Source organism: Gadus macrocephalus, chromosome 20, assembly GCF_031168955.1.
Source record: "Gadus macrocephalus chromosome 20, ASM3116895v1".
In the NCBI taxonomy this organism is placed as follows: domain Eukaryota; kingdom Metazoa; phylum Chordata; class Actinopteri; order Gadiformes; family Gadidae; genus Gadus; species Gadus macrocephalus.
The window spans coordinates 7,420,438-7,445,707 of record NC_082401.1 but is presented as its reverse complement, the minus strand read 5'-3'; the positions used below and the strand labels follow the sequence as shown (position 1 = coordinate 7,445,707).

The 25,270-nt window shown below is 44.9% G+C and overlaps 1 protein-coding gene across 5 annotated transcripts in view; it reads right to left on the bottom strand.

Annotated features, from left to right (window-relative positions):
* Positions 1–25,270, bottom strand: part of col18a1a (collagen type XVIII alpha 1 chain a) — a 77,157-nt gene that overhangs the window by 43,144 nt on the left and 8,743 nt on the right. For 2 of the 5 annotated variants that reach the window (XM_060039299.1, XM_060039300.1), the window contains exons 1-2: positions 937–1,654; positions 1–357 (exon numbers count right to left, since the gene is read on the bottom strand). The exon at positions 1–357 is cut by the window's left edge and continues 255 nt beyond it. The exons of 1 other annotated variant lie outside the window; for it this stretch is intronic. In XM_060039299.1, coding sequence (XP_059895282.1) covers positions 1–357; positions 937–1,372 — 793 coding nt within the window. In that variant the 5' untranslated portion in view covers positions 1,373–1,654. Of the gene's footprint in view, positions 358–936; positions 1,655–25,270 lie in introns of those variants that run through there. 2 more of the 5 variants (XM_060039301.1, XM_060039302.1) reach the window with 2 other exon arrangements.

Sequence of the window (25,270 nt, the reverse complement as noted above, 5' to 3'; positions counted from 1 at the left end):
GGTTGAAGTGATTGGGCACCGCAAAGCTGTCCCCGCCATTGAAGGAGCAGAAAGGAAGGCTGGTTTCTGGGAACAAGCAGTTCTGGGGTGCCACCACCGCCCCCACCGGTGTGTCAGTTGCAGGTTTATTGCATTCAAGAGGAGCCAGGCTGGATAGAGCTGTTGGGGTAGCAACAGGTTTCTGACCGGTTAGGCTATGCTGGTGGCCAGTCTTTGGTGTGTGGATAGTGTCTAAAAAAGGATCAAATGAGTATGATTGATTGGTCACCAATGCCCAGCCTGTGACTGATGCCTGGGTGGGCCCTGGTGAAGGGGTTGTTCTGGATATCGGGGTTGTTATTGATCTCTCTTTAGCTTCTGTGGGTGGAAGGTTTGAGTGATTAGTTTCAGGGGTGATTGGTGTTTGATTTGACAAAATGATCTGACTCGCTTGGCTAGGACCATGTTGTTGAGAGGACGGCAATGGTCTAGGAGTTAACTGAAAAGTTTGCTCCATGGGATTTACATTTTTTGTGTTGCTTGCTGTTGAGTTTTGATTCATAATGTGGGTTATTAAATCATTTAAGACAGTGTTTTCTGTTGAGTTGATTTTGCTGACGTTCCAACTTGATTGAGGTTTGCTTTTGCTTACTACTACAACATTGTTGAATTCTTCAAGAGAAAGATTGTAATATTGATGGTTTCGCACTACATCATAAAGTGCCTGTCGCTTACGTGTTTTACTGCTGAAAACATTCTGTCTACTTTTTTGAGGGTCTGATTTTACAGCCTTTCTCCCAGCAAGTGGACTACCATAACTCTCAACTACAGACTCTTTATGGTAAGCAGGCATTCCTTCTCTCGGTTGTATTCTGTGTAAATCAGATTCAACTTCATACTCAAACGCAGAGAGCTTCCCTGAAAAGGTCAAAGGATCAGATGCTTCAAAACCCATACCTTCTGGTGATGAGGAACCATTACCCAGTTTCTCTGCATCTGTTGGAACCCCAGTGGTGACATTTTCAGCTTCCACATTCTCTGGTTGAGTTTTCCCATTCTCTGTTTGGGAATCCTTATTCTCTGGCTGGGAATCCTCTTCGTGTGGTAGGGATGTAGGCTTCACAGTTGTCAGCTGAAGCGCTTCTGTCGTCGGCTCCCAAGTCGATACAAGTTTACGGATCCCATTTGCGACGTCGACCACCTCTGCTCCGACATCTGTAGTGGTCTCCATTGGCTGTTCTGGTTCTTCGGTCCCCGTCGCAGTAGAACCCTCAGGGGAATCCACTGTTGTGGCCGGAGGTGAGGTATCGGGCTCATTCCAGAACCATGCGTGGCCGCTGGCTGTCCACAGGGCCACCAGCAGCAACACCACCACCTGAAGCTCTAGCCTCATCTCAGACGTGGTGGAACGGATCCTACCGGCTTAATCTGACTCCGGGAGTGAACTCTAAACACAGCCACAAGGCCACTGCCTCTCCACACCATGCACCGGCACACACACACAAACACACACACACACACACACACACTTTATCACAGCTGAGCTGCAGAGTCCGGTTCTCTCCTCCACACACACACACACATTCACAGGCTCACAGACACACATGCACCCAGGCCAGGCAGGGAGTAAAAGTGAAGAGGTTCTTCTTCATTCACGGGAGTGTAAAGGAGGCACTGGGGGGAGGTGCCCTCCTTTCGGGCTCTCCTCAGTAATACTTTTTTTTTTTTTACTCAACTCCTCCTCCTCCTCCTCCCTGATTCTCCTTTTGTCACGGTGCTGAAAAGAAGGGCTTCTTCTTCCCTTTGACTGTTTTACAGAGGGAGCAGGAGGGGGCTGTGGGCAGTTTGTTCTCCTTGACTTATTCAGTGAGTTCAAACATGATTATAAACAAAACCCCTAAAGGAAGGAGGAAACAGGGATATGCCTGACGCTTTACTACACACAGACCGAGACATGAACTGGGGGGAATGAAAAACAAAGATAAGAAGTCATGATCTGCGTAATGTCCGATAAAGCACAGAATGCTATGATGTATGTGCCGGGGTTGGGAATGGGGAGAACGACACACAACGGTGTTTAACAATGTTTTGCCTTCACTCCAGTGTAGACAAAACGCCTTCCCTGGGGTGGTGTCTCTCCTCCCCCAGTGTGTCAGACAGACCGCACGGCTCTTTCATCAAATCTTTAGACTTCCTCCGCACACTTCATTTTGTAGCCTGTTTTCTGTCGGCTCTCCTCCATCTGTGGTCAGAGCAGACCATAATCCAGGGCTCAGTGTCTTGTCCCGGCGGGCTTTTCAACGCAAACCAGTTGACAGAGACCCTCGACATCTGCTGATGGCAGGGCTTAGTGATAAAAGGAAGAGGGGTCTGTTGCGAGTCGTCCTCTAATATCAGTGGGCTGAAAGAGAAAGGCCGGCGTGGTCTATCTGCGACGGCACCTGTTGACGGACAGCTTCTCTCAATTCATTTGTGTGCTGGTGGTGGAGGAGGGGTGTTTAAACAGAGATGTTCCTTTGGTTCAACGGGGGGGGGGGTCAGGGGTAGGGGGGGGGGGTACGACCAGCGGGTCCTCCTTTGCATAGTTAGGGGTCGCTGGGGGTGCCGGTGACCCCCATTCAGAAAGATGCGGTTGTTGGTTTGTATGTCAAAGGGAAGGAGGACGACAACATCTAGAATCAAGAATGGGAAGCTTTGGTGCGTCAGGCCCTGTGCTTTTATTTGTAATACATAAGATTAAGTGTGGAATGGATGGAGCACAGCAACTTTTAAAATGAGGCTATAATGCTATTGTACTATCACCACAAGTTAATAGTACTTAATAGTAAATCATTGTGTGAGCAAGCCAATGCCATACCAGCCAGTAATAGCTGGTTCTTGCTGCCAATGCAGAAGAGATGTACCAGGGGGAAACATCCTGCTCCAGCCGTCCCTCCCTTCTCCATCTCCGAGTCCCCCTGCACCCGTAACCCATCCCTCCTCCCTCACGTGTTCGTCGTTAAGTTCTCATGATATTTCAAAAGCCTAGACATCGAGTCGACAATTAACAACAACCACCACGGCTGGCACAAGAACCACATCATCTGGGAATTCGACAACAGTAACAAACAAGATTGAATTATTTTGTAGAAAGGAAAAAGTCCCTGAGGGTATCTGGATGAAATGGAAGTCAATGAGGGGGGTAATGTTTACAGAGGTAGGCGATCTGTCAGAAAAGCTTTGGGTGGCCAGGAATATCCCCACATCGCTCTTGTCACCATGTCAAAGGAGAGAGCACTAGGAAGAGGCTTGACTACTTGTAGGAAAACCTGACAGGGGGATTGACACAAATTGGACCAGGATGTTCTTTCATGTCTGTGACTTGAGTGACAAAGTCGTGGCCATTTTGACATAGCAAATCTGCTATGATCACAATGCTAAGAAAATACCTCACACTGAGGAGGGGGGGGGGGGGGGGGGGGGGGCAGGAGTTTGTTGGGCCTCAATGTGGCATTTCATCGACCTGTGAACCTCAGGAAAAACAGACACAAACAGACAGGCTTCCTGTTTTAAACTGGCAATTACAGTCAAGACCCCTGGAAGGTATGCACACAGGGTTAAAGGTAAGGAAATACAAGTGATTGTACTGCAACATAGCCAACCGCTCCTTCTATTGGTGGTTCTTGATATCCATTGTGGTAAAAACACACTTCATTAAAAGCCCAGACCAGTAAACATAATGAGTTTAAAAGTTCACACAAACTTAGCTCAATTCTACAGGTTGATAGCTTTGGCAAAAGCAAAGATCTTATATGGCTGGCGACTACCGTAATCCACCCGTTAAAACAAAGCTGACCTGAACAGAATCTGTACACTTGATGGAAGGGTATTATTCGATGTAGGCACTTCTCTGACAAATGTATTTCTATCCATTACACTCTTCAAATGCCAGCACACAGATTCAGTCCTTTGTTCATGGTAATTCTGTTTTATTGAAGAGATGCCAGCCACATTCTGTCCACTTGTTCCTCGGCATTTAAGCCCTCGTTATCTTCTGCACTTAAGACCCTACCGACCCCACCCCCACCCACCCACCCACCCAACACGACCTCTTGGACACACACACACGCTCACACACACACACCAAACCACCCATCCCCCCAGACAGACACGCACGCATGCATGCACGCAAACACACCAACCCACATGAACACTCACATGCACACCCAGCTCCTGTGGAGGCCACTCTTTGCAGTCGTGTGTTTCTACTGAGAAGGGACATATCTTTAATACAAAGACCCTACTCTGACACCACAAGAGGTCCCTGTACCTTTGTACTCAATACAGTGATAAACAGCAGTGGTACGGGAGTTGTATCGTTTAGTACAGGAGCAGAACTCCATGATACATACTCTACAGTCAACAAGAACCGTTGATGGAATAATGTTGATGTTACAAAAATGTGTATACCCGTAGGAATATACTGCTGGTGGTTAGGGTAGGGTGTTTAAATCTCTGCCATGGGGCAATGTGTTCAAACCCACTTACCAGGTCTACCAGTAGACAACTACAGGTAGTATACCTCTAAAATAAATAAAGACATCTTCAGTGGAAGTATTGGTTAAACGTGTTCCAAAAAGTACTAGCAGTAATAGAAAGACATGACTTTTATGTCATAAATAAAAGTTCGGATATGAGTTTTTTGTTAAGGAACGAACAGGCTTGGATTCCAGGCTACCCTTTCCCCACCCTCTCCAACAAAAGCCAGGTAACAGAAGCCAAGGTGGAAAGACTGAGTGAGAACAGTGGTTATGGTATACAATGAAGGATGCTGTTTAACTACAACACAGCCATTAAATGGAGCCTAAATCCTCAGATTTCTGCCCTTACTCTTATGTCTCATGTATTGTACAAGGGGGTCTCCCTTTCATTAATGTTAAATATAGCCTTTAGAACACAATCATTTAGGACGTAGACAAGTCACATCAACCTTATTCAACTATCTGGCTGGGTAATGCATTGAGTTGCCATGGTTTCCAAAGAGTGGAGAAAGTTACACATCCAACTAACCAATAGGGCTGCTAGGTGAATCAGGTCCTACGTGAAAAGGGAGGCATGTGTGTGTGCGTGTGCGTGTGTGTGTGTGTGTGTGTGTGTGTGTGTGTGTGTGTGTGTGTGTGTGTGTGTGTGTGTGTGTGTGTGTGTGTGTGTGTGTGTGTGTGTGAGTGTGTGTGTGTGTGTGTGTGTGTGTGTCCACATAGTTGTACACCTCTTGGTCATCAATTTGTGTATCAACAATTTATTCTGGATAAAACCTTTACTATGGAAGTTCTCCCAGTAGCAGCCTCTAGTGGCCGTATCAGGGACTGTCCTTTGAGATTTTCCAAAGGCGGAATTCCCAGGATGGATTGACTCGTGGGTGGGCGAGTTCCAACCAACTTTCTGTGGTAGAAAGTTACATCGTGCTATTGGGGGTCATTCAACACAACCTTCAGACCCAACCCTAGATGGTAAAACCTCTCGACCTGTGACAGCGGCAGACAGGCATGTGCATGGGAAATAGACGGACCTTCAAGGGCAGGTTGACAAAACAAAGCCATGTAGGAGTGAAAGAGAGGGGGAGGGGGCTTCCCTCGGGACCCTTCAAACAGCTAGAGGAGGTGATGTTGGTGGCGGTGGCTGTGGTGGTGGTGGTGGTGATGGTAGAGATGTGAAGGTGGGGGGAGGGGAGGGGCTGATGTCCCGTTGTTATTCCAGCTAGTTAGGTCGCTGACCTCTGTGTCTGAGACACAGTGTGGCCACGGTCTGGTTAAGATAAACAATCCTTAAGCTACAAGCACTCAGGGGCTGCGGGGTTGGGATGTCCCCCATGCATTGACACCCCAATAAACACACGCACACACACACACACACACACACAGTTACAATGTGCAAGAATACTTCTTTCAGACACATATGCATACACACACACATCCCACCTGTATCAAGTTGGATAAAATGCACAACTTTATAATACACATATGCAGCCGCACACAGATATGCGTGCACACACACACACACACACACACACACACACACACACACACACACACACACACACACACACACACACACACACACGCACACACAGGACAGCATTGATGACACAGCTGAAATGCATTGTAAGCAAACTCCCAGAGACCCAAACAGGTGTCCAGACGCACACCAGCCTTTAGTGCTGCACAGCATTGAACTCTTATGCATGCACACACACAAGTACATGCACATACTGGCCACAGAGGGATAGACCATCACTGAGGAAGAGAGAGAGAGAGAGAGAGAGAGAGAGAGAGAGAGAGAGAGAGAGAGAGAGAGAGAGAGAGAGAGAGAGAGAGAGAGAGAGAGAGAGAGAGAGAGAGAGAGAGAGAGAGAGAGAGAGAGAGAGAGAGACAGCCAGAGAGAAAGAGACACACACACATACACGCACACGCACACACACATACAGACTGTTGATAAAGAGCTTGAAGAAAACGTCTAAGGCCTTTGACACAGTCTGAAGATTACACTGATAATAAGAATGGAGCGTGATTCTTCAAAAGCCCTTATCTCTCTCTCCCGCTCTTTCATTCTCCCTATGTCTCTATCTCCTCTCTAAGATATGAGCAAGTGTGAACTGGGAGATGTTTTGGCAGATCTATTTTTTTAAGACCAAAATTGGACCAGCTTTGTCAGTCACATCGGTTTTGTTTTTGGTGATATGACAGATTGTTCACCGGAACCAAAACAATACTGGCCTTTTCATTATTGCACTCAAAACGCAACTTGTTGTAGTACTTTAGTGCACCAGCAGAGGACACTAAAACGTTACCATACAAACATGAGTTACGGTAGTGGTAATCATTTGACCACAATAAGTCAAATGTAATGTTTCCAACACACAACCAAACCTTCATCAAAAGTCATGAAAAATAAAACACAAAGTCAATTGATATGTTCTTTTGCTGCCCTTTTGTCAGCTGACTTTGTTCAAAGGATGTTGATCTGATTGATACATTGGCTTTCAAGTTTTGATGGCAACAACGTCAAAAAAACTTTTTCACAATTGTAATTGTAATTGATCAGACTTTAATACATTTTGGTGTCTGGAGTCAAAGTTGGAATCGAAGCATAGAGTAAAACATGTAAATACACGGCCAAAGACACAGACACAGACACACAGGATGAGTACGATAGACATACGGACAGACAGAACAACAGAGGCCTGCAGGTCTGGGTGCTAGCCTGCTCAGGCAAGCAGAGACCATCCGCCCCCCGACATGAGACACATTCCTGGGAGCAGAGTATGCAGCCTGTTGTGCCCCAAACCAGACGCATGCATACGTATCAACGCATGCTGTATGTGTCTATACGAAAGGCGTGGTGATACACATACTTACATAGATGCGACAGGGGATGCAGGGTCATTGAGCACAACGGATGGTTATACAGACATGCACATTACATGCATTGGATATACATATACACAGGCAGGCACACATGCACTTGCCGCTTTGTGAAATTAATTCAAACCACCACACACTCAGGCGTTAATATAATTTCAATAAAAATTATGGAAATGGAAAAATATTCATCATAGACTAAAGATTGTTAAGTTCCAACAGCCGTACTTCTACTTTACGGTGGGGTGATTTTAGTATCTTTACCCATAATTAGCTGACTCAATCATAGTAAATTAGGTAAAGTCAAAGTATCTGGAAGCTCCCGCTGGGCCGAAGGTGGTCTGAGATGCCTGATGAGCTCCAGACCACCGCTGTGACTCTCACCAGCCGAGGTGGGATGTTTATTTCATACAACGTATGAACATGAGAATGATCTATTTTAGAATACTCCATTCTATACAATTCATCTTTGATTCAACTATATATTCGCTATAAATACAAAAATATAGAAAACAATACATCTTTGCTCTGATTACTTCTACTCAATTCTACCGATGTTCCCGCTTGCCAACAGACCGACAAGTTTTATTGAAAGATGACATCACTGCGGTGCTCTATAAAACCTGTTAGGAGTTGTTAAATAATGATAATGACCCAGGTGAGATGTTTCCACTGTTCCAGATAACCTCCAGGGATACAGAGTTGCTTTCCTGTCTGTGGATCCCATGCATTTGCATGTGCCCCTGTGTGTGTGTAACTATGTGTGTGTGCACGTGTGTGTGTGTGTGTGTGTGTGTGTGTGTGTGTGTGTGTGTGTGTGTGTGTGTGTGTGTGTGTGTGTGTGTGTGTGTGTGTGTGTGTGTGTGTGTGTGTGTGTGTGTGTATCTATGGATGTTGGTGTATGTGTGTGTTATCATGTGTATTAAGTGTGTGATGATGCAAGGCCCATCTGTAAGGGGACCTGCAGTGTAGATGAAGGACACCCACTTCTGTAGACTCTATTTTACACAACTGGAAGTATATCAACAAAGAAACAAACACAATAACACCCTGGCAACCTCCCCCTGTTTTAGAGACTTCCGTTGCTTCTGACCTAACTGATAATTATATATGGCTAAAGTCTTTGGTACACCAAAAACAGCAAGAGCAACAGCATTTACACTGAAGAGCAGGACAAAGCATCGGCTGGACTGCCAAGATCTTATGAAGAAAAAAAGTTGGGCCTTCAATTTGGGTAAAATTATTTGATCTAACATCAGATTAAAATGTGAATATTTCAAACGTCCGATCTGTAAAATATTTTTACAGTTACAGGGACAATAGTTGGTAATCAAAGACAATTGATGTCTAGACATAGAACTAGAAAAAAAACAGCACAGTAAAGTGCGTTTCAGATAACAATCCCCCCCGCCCCCATTTCCTGCATTCTAGGCAAACCTGTCAGTGAAAAGCAAACACTTTGAAACATACAGAAAGACCATCTGTGACAAAGCAAACATGCCCTGTGTTTTCAAAAAGCTGTACAACAGCCTAGACCGCAGCACCTGCCTGCCTGCCCAGGATATGACCTATGTTGGGGGACAAACAGTGATACGTGCGCCGCCGCTACCAACCACCACTTCCTGACATCAACAGTTCACTATTAATCACCATTGAGTCATTGAGCAGACGCCTTTATCCAAAGTAAAGTCAATATAGTTTAGTTATCATTAAGGAGAAGCTAGGGATCAGGGAATCTTGCCCAAGGATGCCTACATAGGTAGATGGGGATCGAACCCAGTACATTTTTGTTCCTGACATTTCATGTTTCACATTTCAGAATGCCTTCATTGAACTAGTGAATACAAACATTTTATAAATGTTTGGAGCTCATAGTAGAAAATGTTGTTGTAATATTATTAACTGGCGGCATAGCCTGGAGCAAAACTTTCCACACACCTAGGCCGTTGATCCCACGGGAACAAATGCAAACCACAAACACATGTTCTCTCTCATGAGGCTTCCTGAGCGCTGACCCCCATTAAGTCTTTATCTGACACATTTCTTGACCTTTTATTTCCATCTTTTTTTATTCCTTGTATTGTGCTTGAGATAACATGCGGAAAGATTTTCACGGATTAGAAGCATTCTTCTCCTCGCCAAGATGCTCGTTCCTCTTCTTGTGTTTCTGTTGAATGCCAATGCATATTGATAATGATGTGCTAAGACCTGTAGGGGCCTACTCTGCCGCGGTTGTTAAAAAGTCATTGACTATGGGACGGGTAAGAGTGCAGGGATCTGTGTACATAATTATTAGGCATCCACAAGTTCTCCATTGTTGTAGTACACTGTTTCGGCCATTAGAGGGGGACACTAGCTAGCGCCAGGAAACATCTTTGTTTATTTATTTTTGGGTAGAGAAGAAGGGTTTGTGTGTTAGTGCGCATATGCGTGTGGGTGTGCATGTGAGCATGCATGCGCACATGTCTTTGTGTGGGTGTCAGATGGAGAGAGTGTTTGTGTGTAAAAATGTGTGCATGTGTGTGTGCGTGCATGGACGGATGACCTTATTCAATTTCAGATGGGCAAATAAGATGACTATAAGGAGATCATTACAAGAGTTAGACAGATATAGATATAAGGACGCATGCTGGCAGGCAGGCAGGCAGACAGGCAGACGGAGACATACATACACAGACAGAGAAACACAGGCAGACAGACAGAAATATAGGCAGACAGACAGAGAAACATAGGCAGACGGACAGAGAAACACAGAAAGAGAAACGAAAACAGGCAAGCAGATAGACGAACAAAAAGACACTCAGGGTCAGCGGACATACGGACAAAGAGAGTGTCAGAGGCAGGCAAGCTGACAGAAGCATGGTAACCTTCAAACACACCAATAAAGGCTACATCTAGGCCTCTGCTCTTTCTTTCACATGTCCTCCTTTGCAACAGCAACAGAAACTAACCGACAATGGGAGCTATCCCGGGTCTCGCAAATAATTTACCTGCCCCCTAGACCCAAGCAGGGGACTCTCCCACTGCTGGAATCCGGACACCGATGACCGGGACAGGGGGCTTCTACACATTCATGGTTAGCTACATATTTACTACCCAGAGAGGATATATGAACCTCGTTAGGAAAGGAGAACTGGGAGCCGGAGGGCAAAGGATGTGTTCCATCTAACTGTGAACACATGGCTGGTGCCGGGGCGTGCGGTGAACCGCTCGATGCGAGCGGGAAATCTGGGTTTTACCGTAGTTTTTTGTGTTGTATTCGAAATCAAGATGTGGGGAAAATGCAGTAAATACCTCGACCACTTGATACAGGCAGGAAATCCTGGTTGTACGGTTTTAATGATTGCTTTATTTGTCATTTTTTTGTTTCATATTGACAGATACGGGGGGAGGAAGATAAACACCAAGAAAAATTTCTGAAAAGCATGTCAATACCTTCTGGTTTAAAACAGTAGCAAATTATTACCAGTCCCAAATGCCAACTCGAGAAATACCATAAGCGAGGCACCAGTGGTTTACGCTGTGTCGGTTCAAATCGACAGCTTGTTGTGTGTTTGTGGATGCATGTGCATGTGTGTGTGTGTGTGTGTGTGTGTGTGTGTGTGTGTGTGTGTGTGTGTGTGTGTGTGTGTGTGTGTGTGTGTGTGTGCATGCGGGTGTGTGTGTGTGCATGTGCGTGTGTGTGGTTGTGTATGTTGTGGCAACCCCGCGCCGTCGCGCCTGGACGAACTGCGCCAGCACCCTGACCAGCGCCCTCTCCGCGGACAGGTAGTCTGAGGGAGATACGTGCCGCTGAGCGTGGCTGTGCTCGATCGCGCATCCCACAAACCCGGGCACTCACGGACATTGGAATCACCTGGCGGAAGGAGACGACAGAGGGTTTTTAAGGGCCGGGCACGCGCCAGACGGGGGAAGAAACCGAGCTGGAGAGACGCAGTACAGAAAGAACGCACCATACCGCATTTACCGCCGGAACACTTTCTTCCCCAGGACTGAGCGGGAGAAGCCGGGAGCGAGAACCACGCCGACCCCACCGTCGGACCGGACCCCGAGACGCCTCCCCCTTTGTTGCCCCATGAGGAAGAAAATTTCAGTTTCTTTAGGATTTTCTCTTTTTGAGCAGCAGGCAATAAACCTGATGCACTGAGCCCTGTTTGAGCGTTTTGATTCGTGATCCCAACCGCCGACGACTGGGGTTGCCACAATGTGCATATATTTTTGTGTACGTGCGTGTGTGTGCGTGTGCATGGTTGTGTGTGTGTGTGTATTTGTGTGTGTGTGTGTGTGTGTGTGTGTGTGTGTGTGTGTGTGTGTGTGTGTGTGTGTGTGTGTGTGTGTGTTTGTGTGAGGCTCGGTCCACCAGGTGTGAGGGGTGAGGATCTGGGTAACCCTCAGCTCACCTTTAGCCCGGCTTGTTCGCCTCCAGAAGGTTCCAGTTATTTATTGTTCCTGAACAAGGGTCTTTTTTTAAAACAACAAAGCGAAGCGTCGAAGGAAACATTTGTTGCTTTAGGGACAAACAGCATGAACATGGAATCCCCTTGGGTAAAAGACCAGGGGTTAGGGTTGGGACAGAAAGACCTGAGAGGACTTCACTTTCACTTCTGTTTCGTTACCAACCACAGAAACAGCATCAACCGCAGAGTGCAACGGTGTCCATCTCAAATAAATTAAATGTACAACGTCAATTCAAATACTGAAATATCCTCAATTCCTTTCTGAGACCTATAAAGTTGATCTTATTAATGAAGCCAGAAGGTGAATCCAAGTCATCCACTTACAATCATAACAATTGCCGGTGCTAAATGCATGAACTACAAAATGCCCATATTTAGCATTTATTACTTAAAGACTAAGGTATTTGTGTGTGGTGATCACATTCAGCTTTACTGGCCAAATAAGCTCACCCACGCGCATGGAATTCCACTCCATTAGGGCACTCTCAATAAACAACATGATGTGAAAAAATATACAAATACATTTTAAACAGCAATAAGTAAGAGTGGTATTATCAATATTTACATTCACAGGGCTTGATGGAATAAAACATGAGAGGTGTGTGTGTGTGTGTGTGTGTGTGTGTGTGTGTGTGTGTGTGTGTGTGTGTGTGTGTGTGTGTGTGTGTGTGTGTGTGTGTGTGTGCATGCATGCTTGTTTGTGCTTGTGTGCGTGCGTGTGTTTGCATGCGTGCGTGTGTGTTTGTGCGCGCGTGGTTGTGCATGCGTGCGTGTGTTTGTGTGTGTGCATGTCCGTGTGTGTGTGTCTCCTCATCCCTTCAGGGAAACAAGTCCAGGCAGTTCCCCTCCGATGTTTCCAAACGTATGCTGGCGGGTCCCGGGTCAGGGCTAAACACTCTGCTGGCACCCCAGAGGAATGTGGACCGTCCCAACCACGACCACATCACATCTAAGCCAAGACCGTGACGTCATGACCACACCACCGCATAAACTAACCCTAACCCTGACATGAATCTGAAATCTGAATCTAAACACCACATTGTGACCACCACAACCACGCCTCAACCACACCGTGACCCAATCACAGCCACACCACAACCATAGAATAACCAGACCATAGCAACCACGTAAACAACACTTTGACCACCACAACCAGGCCTCAACCACACTGTGTCCCAAGCAATCACAACCCCACCACGACAATAACCAGTAAAATAACTTTTAATTTGACTACTGATACAGATACTGAACTCTAGAGCACCCTCGGCAAAACAAAACATGGAGGAATGCATCAAAAGTTTATGAAATCTTCTGTTGAATCGTCAAGGAGACAAACGAAGAGACCTGCTGAAAGTCAGCATGTCAAACAGAGCCAGGGGGGGCCCTAATATACACACTAGGCTCACACACTTTTGACTGATGGATGGAAAACACACACATACACACACACAAAAGCATCCACACACACACACACACACACACACACACACACACACACACACACACACACACACACACACACACACACACACACACACACACACACACACACACACACACACACACACACACACACACAGATTATGCCATTGTTTCCTGAAGATGCATGAAGAAGGAAACAGAGTTAGCAAGGGCCAACAAGAGTCAAGTTTTAAACACCATTAGTTATAAAACTACATTGCACTCCTTTGTTAAGGATTTCAGTATGTAGTGGTCATGCTGTTCAACCCGGCTGAAAGGTTGTGTGTTCAAACCCTAATGTCACAATGCAGTCTACCTTTGGGCATCTTTGAGAAGAGGCCTGATCCATACATTACTGAGTGACTAAGTCTTAACTAGGTAAGAAAGGATATCCACAGGGAGAGACTGATGACAACAGGGGCATCAGTTGACGTCTTCTCCTTCATCCTCATCTTATCACATTTAGGACAGGAGGGGGAGTCGACCGGCGATGGGGGGCTGGGAGATAGAGGTGACGAGCTGAGGGGATTAGTCTCCATACCGCGAGCGGACGAGGCGGAAGCAGCCCGAGATGCCTCGGAGAGAGCACCCCGGAAGAAAGGAAGACAAGCGGGAGCTGAGGCTGACGGAGGAAGTAACTGACATCCTCTGAGTAAGCCCTTGACCCTTTCCTCCAAACTGTCACATCCGTTCCTTTTGACACCTCGTCCTTGTGTGTATACGGAAAACTCTCCCCGGGGACCCTGTCATGTACATATTTGTTTTCCTATGCATGGTTGTTGATTTAAAGAGCTATTTTTCCCACCAGATATGGAAAAAAGGGCATGAGAAGTCCTGTTGTGACCTGGATCCAGCGCCTCTTGCTCCATCAGAGCCAAACTGCTTACTTACTGTAAGTCCAGCCTGAGGATTTCTCTCAGCTATGTTTGAATCCTGAAGTAAAGGAGGCAACAATGCTCTTGGTTTGTAATTCTGGTGGAATCGACTTGGAATCGACTGTTTATTGGCCAGTAGTAATCTAGTCTTCGGCTATTGCTGTGCAATAGCCGCGCAATAGCCGAAGACTAGATTACTAGTGGCCAATAAACAGTTTGTATTTCCTTTCACTTTTTTCCATTACTACAGATAATTCATTGATAGCAAAGCTGTGTGGACAATAAACTCAGAACAGTGAATGTGTGCCCAGATTCACGCTAATTAATTGAATACAAACACTGTTCAAGACCTGCTAGTCCTATTGTTAGTGTTAGTATTACCCTAAGGTAGGAAATCATGGAGTTATACTGCTTGACTCCCATTACCATGGCCAACCAGACAGGAGTGGATTAGGCAGAAGTTCTGCTGATATGTTGAGACATGAATTTACAATAGGTGTTGCAGCTTTCGGGGCCTCTGAGGGATGGGTGGTTCACTTTATGGATGGCTACACCTTGCTTGTGGCTGGACCACCTATCTCCCTCAATGATTCACACCTCATTTGTCTGGGGTGCATGACTTTTCTGACAGGCCAAAAAATAACAAGGAATGTACAATTGTCTACTTATAACCTAACCCAGGTCACACTGGTTTTAAATTTAGCTAGTAATGTGTATTGTTATGGAAAGATGTCTGGAAATTGCATTAATCATCGGCTCCGCAGATTCCAGGTGCACGTACGTGTATCTGATCACCTCAATGAACTAATTTGATTTCAGAGGATTTGATTCCCAAAGTCTGCAGCCTACCTGCAACAAAATCAAGATCCCCAATGCCTGCATTGCTCATTAATGATAAATATATTAACTCTGTGCAGGCCCCTTTGGATAAAGGAGCCTGCTAAAACACTACAAAGTAAAGTAACAGTAATTAGATAATGAGTAGAAGATTTTGGCTTAATAATTGCTAGGTGTTTTACAGGATGTTTTGATGGGGGTCGGAATCTTTTGGGGCCTTCTACTGGCAGAGAGGTTTAGCGGCAGAGCGATGCTTCGATACAACTGAGGCTTAACGAGTGGTTTAATTAGTTTTGGAGATGCGCACCACCTCTAACACTGATGGTGGAATAGCATGAGTAAGAAGAAGGTGACAACGAATGGATGTCCTGCGAACAGACGGTGGGAAACACCAGACTCAAGGCTGGCATGCTGGTACGCCCCCACAACAACAATAACAAGCAAAATCGGCCACATGCAAAGCGTTGCATGCGAGTGCAGCTCTTTGGACAAACATTTATACCTTCCTTGTGCAGGGATGTTTAAAGTAGGCGGTGGTACTTTTTTTCTTCTTTCTTCTTTCTTTTTACATCCTTATAGGGAAGAATATGAGATGGCCACACATGGCTATTTGTTGCTATGTGTTGGGGGACTGTAGAATAAAAACAACTTATCCTGGGAAAGGCCTTGGTTAGAGAATGTGTCTGTGTGTGTGTCTGTGTGTACGTGTTTGGGGGGCTGTGCATACGTGTGTGTGTGTGTGTGTGTGTGTGTGTGTGTGTGTGTGTGTGTGTGTGTGTGTGTGTGTGTGTGTGTGTGTGTGTGTGTGTGTGTGTCTGTGTGTGTGTGTGTGTGTGTCTGTGTGTGTGTCTGTGTCTGTGTGTGTGTCTGTGGATGTGTGTGTGTGTCTGTGGATGTGTGTGTGTGTGTGTGTGTGTGTGTGTGTGTGTGTGTGTGTGTGTGTGTGTGTGTGTGTGTGTGTGTGTGTGTGTGTGTGTGTGTGTGTGTGTGTGGATGTGCGTGTGTGTGTGTGTGTCTTTGTGTGTGTGTGTGGGTGTGTGTTTGTGTTCTTTCAATTCAAATAAAGGAAGAGTTAAACCTCAGACAATTCAAATCATTGGGTCATTCCAGCAGAGGTCAGCCAGGCCAACTCCTCACCCTCTTAATCCGGAAAAATTAGAGCTTATTCTAAAAGCATGTGTTTAAGCATCAAAAGTTTCTGGCACCATTGCTGCTCGGGGGTGTTCTTCTGTGACCATGCTCGTGAAAGGGAGTTATTTGCAGGAGCTTTATTCCACCGTTCCCTGACCAAGTGGTCTGGATTGGTTGTCCGGCCAGAGTACTTTCCCATTTAGGCTTTGTAAAGACGACCAACCATTTCTAATTATAAGAAAAATGCAAAAATTGTTCAATGAGAGAGTCTTCATTCACTCATCATTGAACTTTATTCACTTCAAAGTCATTCAGTGTCTTTCAAGATGTGTTGGATTCGCTATCATATGACATGGAAAGGAGTGAACGTACCGAATCTTGTTTTGTAAACAGAGTACAGCTGTATTAATCAACCACAGCATGTCGCAAGCAATGGCGAGGCCCCGGCATAGAGCCCTGGGGTACATTGCCTTGGCCCTACTTAACAGAGAACATGATCTAAAAACATGAGTGCAACCAAAAAATAAAATAGAGATCAAGGTAGTCTGGTTTGCCAGACTTGTTCAGAACAGAATTTTGGAAAGGAAGGACTGGGATGAGAAGAGGAAATGATGTGGCTTTTAATGTTCAGTGGAACTTTATAAAACCCCATAATTCACTGTAGACAAAGACTTTGTTTGGATTAGAAGAAAGAGCAGAGAACAGTGCAAGACAGAACAATGCGAGCATGCAAAGGAAGTGATTTAGGTAAAACTTGCATCTTCATAACTCATGGAATAGGAGCCACCCAATGGCCCACATACCAAAACATTTATTGGGGGAAGATGTAGACCATGGGCTAACGATGTCGGACACAGACCATTGAAACAGTGGAGCTGTGATTGATGTCACAAATTTCCAACAAGATGTTATTTCACACGAAAACAAAGCAATATTGTTCCTACAGAACGGAGGACATGGCCATTGCATCCGCCTGTGCTCAGTCAACAAATGCCAAGGTTTGACAATTAACAAATCACATTGTTTCAAATTTAACAAATAATAAAAGTCGTCACAGCACAAATCTTCAATCAAGCATCAAATAAGGACACGATTTGCTGAATAATTCGGGTTCACCTATTCTTTCTAAAACAATGGAAAAGTATTGGCAAGCTCCCAAGGTTTCTACACCTCCTTTTTTTAATCAGTCCATCCAGATTTATATTATTCTATTGGAACAAAAGCGCCCCAATTTTCCCCCAAAAGAACAAGAGTAAAAGAATTCCAATCATGTTGATTCATGCCGGACGTTAACAACTGTGTGTGAGAGGGGACTGGCAGACAGGAGTGGTTGAGTGGGGCTCAGACTTTTTTTGCGTGGTCAGTGAAGGAGAGGAGGAGGAGGACGTGATGGGGGGGCACCAGCTCCTAGCTACAGACTCCTGGAAACAACAGGCGATGACTCAGGGTTCCTGGGACTCACACACCACATTTGTTTATTTTTTTAGCTTCCCAAGTTAGCTCTGTGCCCTTGGTTTTCATTCCAGCGGATGAAATATTGCGTGTTTTTGTAATCAAGTTATGTAAAAATCATGCACAGTTGGTGACAAGTCAAGGAGATCATTAGCATAAGCTTGTAAATATAATAATCTAAAACAATATGATAATTAGTAACCAAAAAATAAAAGTATCCAAGAAATTGGAAAATTGGAAAAATTCTTAATTTCAATGTACGTGGGTAAAATGTATATTTATTTAAACATATCGATGAGTCGATACAAACTAGATAACATACTATATATATTTATATAGATAGGCGAGTGTATTGATGACTCATATCAAAGGTGCAGGAATGAAGGTAGGCGTAGGAATAACACAGTAATTGATAAAACATGACCAGAACATCTGGGGGTGGATGGGGGTTTCTGAAAGGAAATTATTGCTGACAAATCTCCTGGCAATTTAAATATTATGGGCCATAATCCTTTAGACAGATGGACAGGAAGTGGCCCATATTGAATGCTAGTTTTTGACCTGATATGTTCAATAGTTAACACATGACAAAAGTTAAAATCTGTGTTAAAGTATCCTTTTGGTATGTGGTTAATCCAAAAAAATTGAAATAATATCTTTAGTTGCAGTAGAAATACTGCTAGAACCGCATCGGATTTATCTAACCAACTGATGTGGGATTGTGGTGCAAGTCATAGTGCAGATGTGTTCATGTCAATAGTGACCAGATAGCTCAGACATCCCAGGAAATATGAGCATCCGTCTGTCCCTGAGCACTGCGAGCCACAGCGTCTGGCCTATTTCTTGACCTGCGCAGCAACAGGATATTGTATCAAGCAATCTTATCCTTCATATCACAAAACGCTACAAAAGACCTTGAGGGGGTACCCATAGGGTGTTGAATTCCGGTTGAATTCTTGTGATGTGTGCGTGTTTGTGCGCACTCTGCTCGCAGATACCAAAATAATGGCTCCGAACTGACTGTGGCTAAAGGCTTGTTGGTAGGGTGTTTTAACAGGCCTCAGATCTAGACAAAGAATGGAGCAGACAACTGGGGAAGTTTGGAGAGGTCACCTAAATGCAATGCTGGGTTTCCTAGGTTTTGGGTGGAGCGTACCTGCCCGTCAGTCTATTTGAATACATGCATTCTCTCCTGTATCTTCTCCACTGTCTCAAGTTCACATTTATGGCTGTCCCTCGTGCTAACCTAGCCGAAACGGGCTCGAGAGTGGCCTTATATAAACCGGCAGAGGACGTTCTTGCAGAGGGTGAAGAAAACTAAGTTTGCCAAAACTCTGGAGTCCATTCCAGGGCTAGAGGTTATCAACTTGACATGGTTATTCAAACTATCCTGGTTGGTGTGTATCAGCTGCTCTGGTGAGTTGAAGAAACACCCAACGTCTCGTTACGGACCATGCCAATTTACCATCTGATCTTTCTCAGTGGACACTACGATACGATACGATAATACTTTATTGTAAGAGCAAGTCTGACATTTTTCTTGCATTGCTTGCTTTACCGAAAAAAACTAATCGATTATGGCAGAACCATTACACACAGCCCCCTGACTCTGTGCGTGTGTGTGTGTGTGTGTGTGTGTGTGTGTGTGTGTGTGTGTGTGTGTGTGTGTGTGTGTGTGTGTGTGTGTGTGTGTGTGTGTGTGTGTGTGTGTGTGTGTGTGTGTGTGTGTGTGGAAGGACAAGCAGACGAAACATGAAAACAAAACATTGCTTTGACATCAGCCGATGAGTTTACGGTCATTTAGGCTCAATGGAGAGAAGCGAGGGAGAAGGAGAATTAGAAGACAGAAAATTAGGGATTGGTAGGGTCTCTGAGAAAAAAAAGACAATGCATTTAAGCAAACAGGGCAAAAATGAAGGTCTGTTCTAATCTCTTGAAGCAAACTGGAATGGATTTTGGAGGATTTGTGGGTAGTAACCACTTGTACTTTTTTTTCTCTCATGAACAAAGAATCATTCATCTATTCAGACACAAACACAAAACAGTAGAAACACAACAACAATTGCTGTCAATGGGGTCATTTCTAAATGATTATGAAAAAAGGATTCAAAATGTTTATCACCATGTGGAATTCCCCACAGAATTATGAAAAAAGGCCCAGATATGAATGTGAAAGCTGCTCATTGTAAAACCTCTACCAAAGTCTTAGACCAAACAAGGAAGGCAATAACGGGCAGTGGATCTCCTGGGAAACTTTATTCCCCAGGAACTCTCAACACTAATACCATTCAACAGCTCTTCTCAGGAGCTCAAATTGCTTTATGCTGCTGAACTGGAATTTTATAATCAACATTTTCATTGAATTGTGAACCTGAAGATCATTGTATTCACCCAACATTCTTCCCCTGTAAGTCAAGGAGAGAGTCATCAAGCTCTCTCTTTTTTATTGAACATTCTCCCAGACAAGGGGATTTTATTTTGAAAGATCTACGTCCCAGCATGTAAGTCAGGGCTTGTTATAATTTGATGATTGTTATTTTCCCCCTGCCTGCCCTTTGATGTCACCCCGGCACCTACAACAGTTTATGTTGTCCTGGAAAGTAGATTTGACAAAGATCATCTTTCCTTCTCGGGGGGCCATCACACCTGCCTTTTATCCACTCAGATATGTTCAGCCTTTAATTTGCTGTTCCCATCTGCAGCAGAGTGAGAGACGCTGGCTCCAGTGTATCACCTAAAGAGCGTAGCCACGGAAGATTCCAGGCCTTTTGCTTCTTAATAAGGAACGCCTGGCATGCCGTCATGTCACTTCTGGAGCTCAGATCAGTCCTATTAAGTAACACCGGGGTAACCCAATAGGACCCCTTCGCTTGAAGGTATGACCCGCGGAATGCCTGATCGGAATGCGTCCAAATACCTGGGCTTTGGCTGGATGGAGGCGGAGGATAATGACGGAGGTCGTTGGGTTGGAAGAAATCACGTCATTAATTCAATGTATTTTCCTGTTTTAGTTAAGCTTTCGATCACCATTCCCTGTCAATATTAACTCTCAACCAACTGAAACCCCACCAACCAATCCACAAGGCATCACCCCTCCTCCCCAGGATAAATCCAATGTCACATTGGCCATCTTGTCGATGCGTCACACTCTGTCTCCCATTCTGGCTCCATTAAAGAGCCATTTAACTAGCTTCCATCCCCTTGTGAATTACAAATGTTTAAAACTCCCGGAGACAGAGAGGTGGGGGGAGGGGAGGGGAGGGATGGCCCACCACCAACCCTCCTCCTCCCCCAGCCATCCCACCCTTTCCCTGTTTGGACTGAGACGCAAGACGGGAGCCGGAGGCAGGGATTAGGGCCCGTGGGCTATGGGGACGTGGTTGGTGAGGAGCCAGAGAGTTCAGCACGGCCTCAGGCTACGCATTCTCCCACCAGGGGTCCGGGAAGGGCATTCTAAAACCATCCATCAAGCGATGTTTGGGGCACAGCTATGCACATTTTGGGAGGTTTACACACTAAAGCAAATCTGCAGTGCAACCCTCACCTCACTAATGCAGCGGAAATACACACACACACACACACACACACACACACACACACACACACACACACACACACACACACACACACACACACACACACACACACACACACACACACACACACACACACGCGCGCGCGCGCAAACGTTTTGCAGGGATTTAGGATAGATCATTGTCAATTTGTTTATTAAATATAATGCTTTGCAAAAGATTAGAGCAATGCATCAGAAATTCAGAATACATTAGATTAGATTAAAAATAAAGAGATAAATAGATAGTTTGATTGATGCAAAGATATCGTTGGACACACTTACAGTTTGTATTTATCTCTCCATCTCTGAAGTGGTTCTCACTCATTTCTAGGCCTTAGGCAGCTTGCAAGACCCTACAGTAGCATACCGACCACAGACACATTATTCAGCATGAAACTTTTCAGTGGGTTTGTAAAGCCACGGACAAGTCACAGCCTGTTAAATAACTTGACTCAAGACGCTATTACTTGACGATATAATTTCCTTTCCAGTTCAGAACATTTGTATCTGTTTTGGTGATTTCATTTTTTGTTGTATATTTCCCATTCTCTAAGTACCCTGGGAGGCCAGATATGCAACAAATTGGCACCTAATCCCAACGTGCTGCAGCCATGGCAGCAAGTAAACAAACTGGATAAACTGAGATAGTACTAGATTCTACCCAACATTAACAGCCTCATCCCCTTCAAACGAGCTCCATGACAGAAGCCCTGTATACGTTCATCTTGGAGTTGCTTTTGAAAGAAGGACAAAGCTAATGGCTCTGAGTTATATCAAGATGGATGCCATTTGAGCTGGTTTATAATTTGCAATATATTAATAAATTGAAAATGTATACATCAGTTGATCAGCTTAAAGTGTAAGACTCATCGTTGCTTGTCGTAGTAAAGTCAAATAATTACACCCTTCTCAAAATGTAATGTTGCGTTGGGCTCTTCTTGCGCTGGTGTTATTTTAAAGGCTCGTTGTCAATGTCTTTTACAGATAGTAAATCAACTGCATAAGCCATCATTTAAAAAGTCATGAAAGCTTTAATAACTCACATTTACAAGTGGTCTAATGACCCCCCAGTGCCCTTTAAAGAAAAGTATGTAAAATAAGAAAGTATGTTAAAAAAGCAGGTTGTATTATTTTGGGAGGCTTCAGCTTAAAGGGAGGGGGTGGGGGTTTCGGGGGCTGTTGTGTTGATCTTCTCAGCAGATAGGAAGTTTGGGAACAGACCCAGCCATTGTCAATTTCCAGCAGAGCAGACTAATTACTGCCCTAAGCCTTGCCACCAGACCAGGTGAAGTCACTGGCACTTGTGAGGCCACAGAATTTTGAGGAGCTGAAAATGAAAACCTGTCTGCGATGACTGTCAATCAAACAATCTAGCGAGAGATGGACTTCAGTAGGGGATAAAGGTGGGGGTGCTCGTTGTGCTTCTCCATTAACCTCTCTTCTACAATATGTAGAAGAGAGGCTATGCAAGGCTATGCAATATGTTACCACAATCATACTAGAACCATATCAACTCCCACCCAGCCTTACCTTAGTACTTAGTACATCCCCAAATTTTGCTGCAGTGAAACCAGGAAGGCTAATTGATTAGCCCTGCGCTAGCCCCAGCCTTTGAGAACCCTCCTCCACCCGTTACTGTTGCATGTGTGAATGGCTGAGAATCTACACATCACGACCACATTCCAAGAAGCATCCATATCTAATAAAGTAAGGGGCCCACCTCTCTGGCATGGGCTGTCCACTGACAAACAGTCCGGGCAATCAGCATTCTTCACATTCTCACGTCAATCACACGGGACAATTCATTTGATTGGACAGCCACTAACAAACCTCTTTCAATACATGGTAATTGTTTATTTCATTTGTATGAAATGGGTGAAACAAAAAGTGTTCAATAAAATATGTTAAACAAAAAGCCATCAATTCCGAGCTCTGGGTGCACTCTTTTAGTTTGCCACACCTGTATCACTCTAAGACGAGAGCCCTTTCCTTCCTGCAGAACCTTTACTGGGGTCCTATACTTTACTTTAACGACAGCCCTTTGACTCTGACTTTGACTGATATGGTACTCAAAACGGTTGCAGACCTTTGAAAAGACACTTTATGTTTGTACTTTGGGAGTAAAGTAAGTAGGTAAGTAGGTATAAGGTGTCAGCATTGAAATACTTCAAATTGACACCCAACGCAAATTAATAGTAAAATAGGAAGCATAGTAGGTTCAATCTTCACTTTGCAAACCGCACTACAGTCATTAACTCCTACTTGAGCCTTAATGACATGGACAAATTAACTGTAAGTAGCTTAGCATTAAAAGTGTCTTGGACCTTTCCCTTGCCCCAACGAAACGACATTTGGAGAATTGCCCAATGATTAACTGAGGCACTGGAAGCTGAGATTCATCTGAAATGTATATTCAACCTGTCTATGCAGGTCTAACATATCACCACTCAGCCGGCATAATTTGGCAAACGTACAACTATATGCACATCCTCTCTTAACATCGGGCCAATAGCGAGATTGAGGTATTTTTTTTCATTCCCTGCGATATCCCTGAACGCATAAGTAAATAAGATACGATAGTCTTCTGAAGAAGAGTGAATGGAATGTGCATGCAGGCATTTTTTTTCTTTTTTCTTCTTCTATGTCAAGGTTCAGTCGGAGTTGGAGGCATTCAGACCCGCCAGTTGGTCAAGCCAGGCTCTTTGTCCTCCCCTCCCCACGTTTCTTTGAACCTATAGGAGGCTTCACCCTCGGGTTTAGGTTGCAGCGCGTCGTCGCAGATCAGCACTTTGACAGTGAATCTGACCATGAAAGAGGGCAAACTTTTTTTTGATACACTCAAAACACAAGGGGAAAACTCTCCCTGTCACTACGTCTGGGCGCTGTGTGGGAATGAACCGTGGGCCGGCTCCCCTCAACTTCTGAGAGAGTGCTAAGCTGGTATGAATTCCACGGTGGGAAAAATCAGGAAAGAGAACAAAAGATCACAGTGTCCTACTCTTCTTCAAATCAAGACTCACATCTCTCTGTGTAGGTCAGGTGGGCATGTCAACCAGTTTCGAGTGGACCGTTTACTGTGTCTGTGTGGCGATTTCACCAAAACAGCGAAGGATGGGTGTCACTATGTCACTTCCTTGTCCCAAATACTTGTAGTTGGTTAGAGAACCGCAGGACATTTAATACAAGCAGATAAACGATGACCGCAAACTCTGACAGCCTTTTTCTCAGATGACCTCTACTGGTTCTCAATAAGTCTGACAGTCTCCCTTCCTCCCACCCACCCTGAGCTGGGTTGGGGTGTTGACGGAGACCACACCTCCACTAGCTTCTACACACTGGAACCTTTGAAAAGTAAAGAAATACCCTGGAGTGAATGACATCACCGAGCTCCTACACCACCTTCAGCTGACATTTTAATCCTCTAATAAAGGCAGGAAGTGGCTGCGAGGGCATGACGTTAGGCCCGTGGAGATACATTGGAGAGGGGGAGGGGGGTAGTGGGATGATCAGGACAAAGAGGGCTTTCATGGACAAGACAATATACAGGGAACCTCAATTAGTACAGGCTCGGTCCAGCAAGGGAGCCAGCGCTCTGGAGTTTCTCCAACTGGGCCGTTTAACAGGTCATGCTCTTCCCCTCTGTTCCAGCCAAAGGCATGTTAATCCATGAGCTGGTGTTCGGACTTGATCCGAACACCAAGTGAACCTGGTGAACTGTAAAAGCAGGTCTTTTTGAGAGTCAGACATGTGGACTGAACCAACTAGGAGTCAAATGGAATCTGGCGTGGTTCAGATCGATGCTATAGCTGGGCCTATTGTCAGCTGTCCTTTGGTTTCCTGGAAAACTCCAAACTTAAAACAACAACAATCTTGAACCCAAACTGTCCTGACAGCAGTTGACGAACAAGCAGGGAAACGTTGCATCTCGTGTTGAAAAGGGAAAACAGACAAAGGGTTGAAGTTCAAAATTGCTCACATATATGGATACTCTTCTTTCTAAACAATGCTGCTAGGCCCAGATACATTCCGTAGTTATTCAGCCCCTTGGGCAGAGTTTTAGAAGCGAGATAAAGAGCAAGAGAGGCAGGCAAGGAAAAGCAAAGGCGC